General features: G+C 33.6%; 1 protein-coding gene across 3 annotated transcripts in view; it reads right to left on the reverse strand.

The window, feature by feature from the left end:
* Positions 1–716: 716 nt before the first annotated feature.
* LOC109546161 (protein slit) overlaps positions 717–10,158 on the reverse strand; it is a gene marked incomplete at its 3' end in the record, with an annotated part of 191,607 nt that continues 182,165 nt past the window's right edge. For 2 of the 3 annotated variants that reach the window (XM_048668236.1, XM_048668235.1), the window contains 19 exon segments: positions 717–856; positions 912–1,125; positions 1,179–1,342; positions 1,395–1,610; positions 1,670–1,814; positions 4,677–4,900; positions 4,956–5,099; positions 5,156–5,302; positions 5,362–5,512; positions 5,743–5,900; positions 5,958–6,029; positions 6,090–6,161; positions 6,223–6,294; positions 6,354–6,425; positions 6,482–6,553; positions 6,615–6,759; positions 6,879–7,114; positions 7,198–7,269; positions 7,331–7,402. In XM_048668236.1, the coding sequence (XP_048524193.1) occupies positions 717–856; positions 912–1,125; positions 1,179–1,342; positions 1,395–1,610; positions 1,670–1,814; positions 4,677–4,900; positions 4,956–5,099; positions 5,156–5,302; positions 5,362–5,512; positions 5,743–5,900; positions 5,958–6,029; positions 6,090–6,161; positions 6,223–6,294; positions 6,354–6,425; positions 6,482–6,553; positions 6,615–6,759; positions 6,879–7,114; positions 7,198–7,269; positions 7,331–7,402 (2,588 nt within the window). 3 annotated transcript variants of the gene reach the window in all.

Below are 10,158 nucleotides of genomic sequence, written 5' to 3' on the forward strand. Positions count from 1 at the left end.
TATAATTACGTCTTCGCCTAAAATTGAATACGTTTGCAAAGATGAAAGAGTGAAACTCGAAATCTCAGTTGCAAAATTCGATATTGTTGTGCACGGTAATCAATTATCCGAAAAATAAATCTAGATATAGCAAGGTGGAAAAATTTAAATTTTTATTCTGTGACAAAAAAAAATAAAAACTTTATTATTGATTTGATTGATTCAGTATGTGGTATTTGCATAAGTTTGTGGAATGGAATTATTTGAATAACAAAAAATATTTGTATATTTGATTTGGATGCCCGAAAAATTATACCGCACTTAGCACTACTCTTAAAATTGGGGTATGCATGTTCAAATTAAGTACCTATTTTTGTTGCGTTCAAAAAGTGTATAATAAATATTGACGATAAAAAAGAAAGTTGACGGCGCAGTAAATGTAAAGGTGTGACTTTGTTAAAACCCCGTACAGCAAATTGCAACAGCAGCGCGCCAGACATAGTCTGAACTAGATTAGTTTAAATTCTAAAAAAAGTGTTCTTCAAAAACTCTTACTTTAATTAATTTTCTCACGTTTACCACAACAAATAGTTTCCTTCTTATTTTAATACTTTTATTTGTTTTATAACTATAATAAATAATTTCACTGAGGATTTGGAGCTGATGTTTTTTAAAACCTTTATTTTGTTTGGGTCTGTACGTGTTAAATAGGTGATAAATTTTATTTATAAACTTACCCATGAAGCCATTGAGGCATTTGCACTCGTACGAGTTGACTAGATCGACGCAGGTTGCGTTGTTCTCGCACTTATTGTCGATGCAGTCGTTTACATTTGTTTCGCATCTAAGACCGGCAAAGCCTGGTAAGCATTCACAACTAAAAAACACATTTAATTTTCAGTAACAATTCCAAGCGTGTCAATGCTTCTTACCTAAATCTGCCTTCTTCCAAAAGTTTGCACGTTCCTTGCATGCAAGGATTGCCGTAACATGCATCGATCATAAACTCGCAATTTTTTCCATGAAAACCTGGAGCGCATTTACATTCGTATTCATGTTCGGGCATTGTAAGACACTTTCCGTTGTTCTGGCAAGGGAAAGTATAGCAGGAATCGCACTTTGATAGAATGTCTGCAGAAACTTGACCTGCAAATTAAATGCTATAAGCACTACTAAGTCCTCATTGCGTTCGTGTTTACCTTTGCAGATGAATGCGGAAGAAGGAGTGCTCAATATGGATTTGTCCTTCATGTTTTGAGGCTCTGCACAATGGGCTATTCCAGGTTCGACGTAGTCAACTTTTACCCAGTCCGAAAGCCATCGGAGCGAACAGTCGCAGTAAAGCGGATTTGAGCCCAAGGCACTAGAGGAAGACTCGGTGAGTACTTTTTCAAAACAAGTATAAGTATGCTTACATGTGACTGATGCTTTTTAATCCGGCAAACGTTCCCTCCGGAATCAAGCTCACCTGATTACCATGTAAACTTAATATTCTAAGCGATTTTAAGCCTTGCAACGACCCTCGTTGAATACACTGCAGTTTATTGTAGCTGATTATCAGAGTGGATAATTTTGATAATGTGGCAAACGTCATATTAGAGAGCATCGTAATTTGGTTGTTGCTCAAGTCCCTAAATATCAAAAGATATTTGATATTGAACAAGATGCGATCTAAGTCGAAAAAACTTACAATCTAGTGAGGGATTTTAAGTGGCTAATTCGATCGGCTTGGATGCGCTTGATTTGATTGAAATCCAGGTATAACTCGGACGTCTCAGCAGGAATTCCCCTAGGTATTTCTTTCAAGCTAGCCCTAGTACATCTGACCACAGTCCCTGAAAACGAACAGGATAGCGATTGTTTTTTATTTGATTTATCCTGGATTTTAGTTTGACGATATATTCAAAAGCAAATAATACGATAAGAAAATATCGGTTCACAAATAAATACAAATGAATATATAAAAACAAATAAATATCACTGTTGAGTTAATTATTGTATTAGCTAAACACAACAGGTAATACATAATTTTAAATCAACTAATTCAGAAATAGTTAAAGTGTGATTGGGGCTTGTTAAATTTTTAGAAAAAGCACTCTGAAATAATTGAAATTTCAAACGCAGACAGAGGATTTTTAATGGCCACTTTTCACTTATAATTCGCTAATTATTTTACATTTCAAATGGAGTTTATCATGTTGACTAATCTAAAAAATAATTAATGTTTCATATAATACTTTGTATTTTACAATACATAGACAGAAATATCGGCTATCGACTGTTCAGTAAGTTAAAAAAAAATTCAAATAAGCCAATTCCAGAAGAACGGCGGTTTTACTGTTTGCCGCCTTTATCCTCGAGCACCTGTTAAATTTGCATAAAGTATTTTCGAAAATAGTAGATTTATTAGTACTTTAATCTCGCAGGTAATTAACATGATATTTTAACAGTGATAACTTTTGACGTTATTTATAAGCATCAACTTTTTACAACGTATTTGTATTACATACAATCGTTAATATTTGTGTTAATGCAAAATTTGATGATGCCATTAACATTGCTAGACATAATTGAACCGTTCAGCGCTGTAATGGACTTAACATATTTTTTCCATATATGTGTTAATGGCATTAATAAAAATCGGGCGACATAGTTCAAGGCAAAAGTAGTTTTAGTCAGATTTGTTTAATATTCGCCTTGTGGCAGCACTTAGTCGTTTATTCAGTTAAATGAGCATTTTTCCTTATTTTAAATCGCTTAAAACTTCTTTAAATTTTAAATAATTTCCAGTTATTTCATACTAAACGCGTTCATAATTAGGCCATGAAATCAACCCTTGTTTTATACGCGTCAATAAATTTCATTAGAGTCTCCTGAAATCTGATCACCCGCTAATGAAGATTTTTAACTAACCATAAAACCATAACATTGGGCCTACTTATAAAATTGGACCCTTAAAACCTTTTTTAAATTAAAATAAGTAGGCTTGTTCAAATTTTGCTCTATTAACGAAGGACAAAGTTTTAGTAAAATATATCAATAGACTAAAATATTCTTGTTGTGCGTTTTCTCAATTATGAATTACACTAAATAGTTTTTAAGGAAAAATAAATTCCTGTGGTTTTGCTTGGAGGCCAAATATTCGATTGAACATATGAAATTTATTATCCTTATTTTAGAAACTACATCTTTTGAAACAACCTGGGTGATGAAAGTTTATTATTTTTAAATACAGAGTTGAAGAGGGTCTGGAACAATGCCCATATTTTGGGAATGATTTTATGAGCTTACATATGATAACCGAGACACAAATAAAGATATTTTTTTAGATTTTCAAGGTTTTGGAATCATAATTGCATTCCTTACCTACGGAAAAATGTTAATATATAATGTAAGGAAAAAAGATATGAGCTTTATTAATATATAAATTTTAGAATGCGTATGGGGTTCTTAAGTGCGGCACTCCATTCAGATATCGCCAGTGTTTAAACCCGCCCCAGATAACGCGATATGCAATTTTAATTCCTAGTTTCTCCAAAAAAATAAAATAAATGTGAGTGGCAGTCGCCCTCTAGGCGATATCATAAAACTTGAGCTTTTTTGAGAGCTTTAAGAGTTTAGCTTCGCTCAAAATTCCTGGAATCGACTTTGTGCGGATTTCAATAAAATTAGACGAATTTATTAAAAACATTTGAAATTGTGGAGAACTGGTAAAAAACACCCTTGCATCTGGCTAAATTCTGTCATTTTAAATTTGATTTTCCAACTCAAACCCATCTAAAACGTGAACACGGATATCCCCAAGAATGCGTGGAATTTTCATTCACTTGATAGCAGACGGGAATCCCACTCTGGCCAATAGAGAGCGGGCTGGCCCGAAGAATTTCGAACGCGCCAATAAGAGTGTTCTAAACCGGTTTCGATGCGCAATAGTACCGGATTTTATTCAAGCGAGCACGGTGTAGTACCGTAAATTTTCTCATGAATGGAATACCGGAGCGTCTTATTTTCCATTGATAATTGTGGGAGTTTGCGCATGCTGAATGAAACCAAGTCAGATGCTTGGGAATTTTGAATACTTGCTGCCCCAAAATAGACTATTTGAAAATGATTTTGATAATTAATGCTAGTTTAATGAAAATTAGGAAATTTGAGAGAATCAGATATTAGATAAACATACCTGGATTAAAGCGATAATAACGTTTAAAGCCGGTAATTAATAGGGAAATAGTAACAACAACGACAGAACAGATAAAGAGTAACAACAAGAGGTAAACAACCTATATAAAGCGATTTCCGAAATATTAAATAATATTTTTTTTTGCCTAACATCGGTATGTACATAACTTCCAGAAATTTTGTATTTCAACACAATTTGGATACATGAAAATTTCAAATTTTGCTGTAAATTTCACGGGGTGTCTTGAAATTAGTGAGTCTTCTCTCTAAGGATACAAATTAAATAGCATTGCCTTCAATGGAATCCTGTATCTTCTGGAATGGAACTATGTGCAAAGCAAGTGCAGATAGTATATATGCAATGCTTCAAAGTATTTGTCAACTTTTCAGTCAGCCAAGAAAAATAACTTTGTTTAAACAGTTTTGCAGACATTTTCATTTTTTCCGCGAATTGGACCGCAATAATTTCCTTTCAAATCAATCAAAAACCTTTGTAATAACACATGTAAAATAATTACCTGTACAAGAACACATCGGAGGGCAGTAGTTATCACCTAAACATCCTTGGTCATTTTCACTGGCGCATTTAAATTCGGTTTTAGGCAGCTCTTTAATTAACACATCTTTAACGCGCTCCGGAGCTGAACATCGCGGTGAAGATCCACTAAGGCCTTTATTTTTTAACCATTCGGAAAACCAGGCCAAGTGGCAGTTGCAGACAAATGGGTTTTGAATTAGGTTTCTGGAATAAAGAAAAAACAATTATATTTGTGCCACTGCTAAAATCAGACACTTACAGGGTGTGTAGAGATTGAAGGGGATCAAAAGATCCCGGCATTACACACGTGATCTGATTGTTGTTCAGGGACAAAATTTTTAAATTGTGCAAGCCTAAGAACATTTTGTTGTGGATTTCCATGAATTTGTTTTCCGACAAGAGCCTGAAATAGTTCAGAATAGCTTGAATGGCCAGTTTAGGGTTTGTTCAGTCACTTACAGTTCTGATATTTTAATGGCACCCTCAAAAGCATTTTCTTCTATACCAGTTATCAGGTTTCCGCGTAGATCCAGTTTAACTAAATTGGGCAACCGTCCAAAAAGGCCATCAGACTTAATGCGACCTAATTCATTATCATTTAGTAACCTAGATGAAACGAAACGAATTCATTTTTAATGAGGTGGAGGTTTTTGTCGTTTACTCACAATTCGGTGGTGTCCAAAGGAATATCTCGAGGTATTTCTTTAAGATTTTTTCCTGAACAATCAACCACGGACGCCTCACAAGAACATCCAGCTGGACATTCATTATCTGTTAGACATTCTCCAGCATATGATGTTTTAAACTCGTCTTGGCCTAAATATTAAAAAATAAAAAATAATTTAATCGGATGTTTTTTATTATTTTATTCGTACTATTTGTATAAACTCCGCTAAATTTAAATTTTGAATGTTTTCCGTCTTCAAAACCTATTCTAGTGTTAAGCAGTAAACTAAGAGGAAACAATTTAACAATAAACCGTAGCAAAACTTCATTTTGTGCAATAATTTCAATAATTGGGACGATTTTATTACCGTTTCTCTTACATTTGAATCTCTCGTCCTTCAACGACTCTATTCGCTTGCGTTGCATTTTTTTCGGCGATTCGCATTTCGCCCCGGACGTTTCAACGGGATTTTTGTGCAAATAATCTCCTAGCCATTGCAAATTGCAATCGCAAATAAACGGGTTTTTGGCTAAATGTCTGAAAAATTGACTAATTATGAAACTTCCTTGGAACTGCGGAGGTTCGCGTACTTACAAAGTGTGAATACTTTTTAGAGCCTCAAAGCTGCCATTAGATAAGGTTTGGATGTTGTTGTCGTAGAGGGACCTGAAAAAACATTTAGGTTGCACTTGATCAACTCTTGGAGCAGAACGGTATGAAACTTACAAAAGACCCAAATTGTGAAGATCTTTGAACGCGTCTTTCCGGATGCAAGAAATATCATTTGCATTTAAAAGTCTGGAAAACGAAACATCCATATTAACTGTTTTAGAGTGAGAGTAAATAGGAAATTACTCACAATAGTTGTAGCGATGTTAGTCCTTGGAAAACACCAGAAGACAGTTCCTTAATTTTGTTCCCATACAACACCCTAGAAAAATGTTTCAGTTAATTTATTATTTGAGTTTCATTATTTTCAGTCGCTCTTACAGGGATGTTAGTCCTTTTAATCCTTGAAATGCGTCCGGTGCAATTTTTGATATTCGATTATTACTCAGATCGCTAAAAATGAAAATTTGTCATTGCGGGATAAAAGTATAATAATTTCAGATACATACATGCGCCTCAACCTTTTGTAAACAGAAAATACTTTGTGCGGAAGATGCGTTATCAGGTTCTGCTCTAATCGTCTAAAAGGAGAAAAAGGCCTTCATAGAATTGATTTAATAGGAAAAGTTGCAAAGGTTTTACATTTCGGTGGTGGTTTCGGGCATATAGTCAGGAACCTGGGTTAAACCCTTTTCTCGGCAATCAACTATACCATCTGCACATCTGCATGGATGGGGACACTGAGACTCGCTAGCACATTCTCCATTTATGGCTTTTTCGGCTAAACCTAAGTAAATTTTTTTAATAAAAATAATTGACAAATGATGACCCTGATTAGCTGAGACTAATTTCCATAAACGATTTACTGCAGCTTATTGTCTATAATGAATAGATTTAATTTCTTACCTGAACACTTAAACTCATGATCTTGAACATCAGCCACGTTTTGTCCTTTTAAGTGACTTGGAGAATAGCATCGAGTATATTGCGCTAATCGGCTTGAACGTCTCAAATATCGTCCTAACCAGGAAAGATTACAATCGCAATGTAGCAGATTATCTGCCAGTCGTAAGGTTCGCAAGTTAAATACGTTGGCAAACATGTCTTTGCCCAGCCATGTAATGTTGTTGTTGTTCAATGTTCTATAAAAGAAAAAGCACTTTGATTGAAGTTAGAACTTTCCCCTACAGCTTTAAAAGTATATCTAAATAAGTCAGCCACTTACATTACTTCCAAATCTTTCATCTCTCGGAGCGCTGAATCGTCTATGCATGTTATTCGGTTATTGTCCAATTGCCTAAAAGAAGCGAACTTGGTAATGAAAGCTTTTACTAATCGTACAAGAAATTTTTGCTTACAAAGTTTTAACCCCAATGATCCCTTTGAATGTAGTTTTGCCGACTACAGCTATCTCATTGTGGCTCAAATCCCTGAAAAAGAATATTTTTTTAGCGAGTGAACCATTTTATTTTTCATTGCATTACCCAACACCCAACATGTAAAGCGTACCTAGGGGTTAATATAGCCGATGAACATGAAACGTAGACGAGTGAAAATGTACATAAAACAGACATTATTTTATGTGAAATATTTTTGGGACGCATTTTGATGAGCTTTATGAACGGGGGCGTCGCAAAATGTGCGAACATTAGATATTTATGTAGATATGTAATTGGGGTGGACCTTTCCATAGTAAATTAACAATTATTTACTGTTATTTTCTTGTCTTTTATTGATGAAGGAAAATGGCAATTACTTGATTATGAAAAAGTTATGAGCTGTTTTCTAAGTTTAACACACTTTTTTAACTCGAGCCTCATCATTTGGGATTTCGAAAGCTGTTGGCTAATAAATTTATTGCAAAATGACAAAGAAGACAATAAAATGCTTGATACGTTCAGCACTGATTTTTCTGTTGACAGCTAAAATAAGTTATTTCATATATAAATATTACTTTTATATGCCATTAGTACCTAAAACGTATATCGTTTTTTGATCAGTAGATACATTTAGAGTAAATTTTCGTGACAAAAGCCGTATAATTTAACGGTTTCAACTTCAGTTTTTGAAAATAATTCGTTTATTTTCTTCTCCGATTCTTTGAAGCAATTTTACTACTAAACATGATGTGCGGTAACTAAACCGGCAAATCAAGAATTCTTGACGATTTTACCTAAATTGTCTTATCCAAACATGCTTTCTAAACGCGATAGGACTTTTGGAAGAATTTAATCACAATTCATTTTTCTTGCATCCCCGAGCCAACTTTAAATTATTCACATTCAGCACAAAAAATACTAGAAATCGAATGTATATGTCGAAGAAATATAATTAAAAATAATTTAAATTTTTCTTCTTCCCAAATTTGACGAAAATGATAATTTTTACATCAAAACCCTTAAGAATTTTTTTACAAAATCTGGGTTTCCTTCCTGACAAAGAATAATCTAAACAATTCGTTTTATAAAGTTCGCTTCACAAGGTAGCAAGTAGTATAAAAGTATAATTAAAAATAGAAATACTTTTTCACGCAATCGTAAAGTTCTTAAATTATTCTGAAGCCTTTCCCTGCAACACATTAATTAGCAGTAACGGTTCGAATGAAATAAATAATGCAGGAACGTCAAGAACAATAGATCCCAGCTTACAACCCAGCTTTTAGTCTAAAATCAAACATCCTCTATCGGATACCCGACGCATAATTTTCCAGGGCCCATAGTTTCCCAATTTTAATAATTAATTCTGATTTATCGGCGGCATTGCCCACGGCTAATTGTTGATTATTTATTAATTTCCAGCGCCATTGTAATATTTTTAGCAGCTCACAACAATTCTAAAAGACAAATAGACTCGCATAAAATATTACAGGCAAATTACGCGAGCGAGAACATGCATGGGCTGGATTTTGATTTTTGATAATTAATGGAAGTGGAACTGACTAGCGCCGTTTTAATAATGCCAGGACGATGCATTGATTTTAATTATTCATAAAAAGCACAGTTAATCCGAATAAGAAAAATCCATAAAAATGAGCAATCAGTGTTTGAGGAATGCGTGGTATTTATTTAAATACAAATGCCTGATTTCTTGATATTTTGTGAGCGCTTTATGAGCCTCTTATTAAATTTTGGAATGAAAAATGTCATGGAATGTCTGGAAATCATTTCGAAATTTAATTGAATTAATTGTTTACAATAAATAGCAACATTAAAAAACACCTACCTGGAGGAATTATAATTACATGGGAAAAAATTGGTATTAATTGAAAAAAAATCATCATCCTGATTTCAGGAATTAAATATTGCCATGTAAAATCGAGGGTAATTTTTATGATATTTCAAAGGATTATTCCATTTACGGCCAAATAATCACAGATCTTAATGTAGATCCGATGCTTATAATGTACTGTTTGAGAAATATTCTTGCGCAAAAAATCTGTATTCGAAAATTATTCCCATTCAGCCTCTAATCAACTTCCTATAGTTTATGTGACAAATTAATGTTTGTTTTAGTTTATTGCGAGAATAATAATGAACTATTTAGGAAAATAATAGGCCATTGCCGGTTGTGAATACATATATTTGGCGGAACGGTAATGAATTTATAACGGTGTATTTAAATAATTATTGTTGAATGCATGGATAATGAAAATTTATTGAGTTATATTTGATAGTATTATTTGCCCTATAGAAATATGCGATTAACATCCGCATTGTTCTATTGCTAATTAATGACCACTTTCTTGGCTTTATGCATCCATTTGTTCCTGCAAATTCTCCTCAAGTTTTTTTCATATGTTTTATTTCAAAATTTCAAATCATGGTAAAATATTTCAGCGGGAAATAGTAACCAAAAAGTACACATTAAACTCTGAAAAACTGGCTTTTGCATATATATTTTAAGCAAATTTATGAACTGACACCGTTGAATATAGATGGTTCTGAAGTAAAATTGAATTAACCCGCTTGGTGGACAATATGCATAATGAAAACTGTATGAATTGTATACGAATATGATATACTAAAGTTGAAAACGTGTTCAATCGTGAAATGTAACACACTTGAAAAAAGCAGAGAAGATATGAATGAAATATTATACGTGTAGACAGGGAGCAAAAGACGGGTCCTACATTGTGCAACAAACTAAAATGAGATGAAATATGGTACAGGCGAAGAAAGAATACGTG

This window comes from Dendroctonus ponderosae, unplaced genomic scaffold (genome assembly GCF_020466585.1).
Source record: "Dendroctonus ponderosae isolate FM_Combo_2020 unplaced genomic scaffold, Dpon_F_20191213v2 Dpon_F_20191213_7, whole genome shotgun sequence".
In the NCBI taxonomy this organism is placed as follows: domain Eukaryota; kingdom Metazoa; phylum Arthropoda; class Insecta; order Coleoptera; family Curculionidae; genus Dendroctonus; species Dendroctonus ponderosae.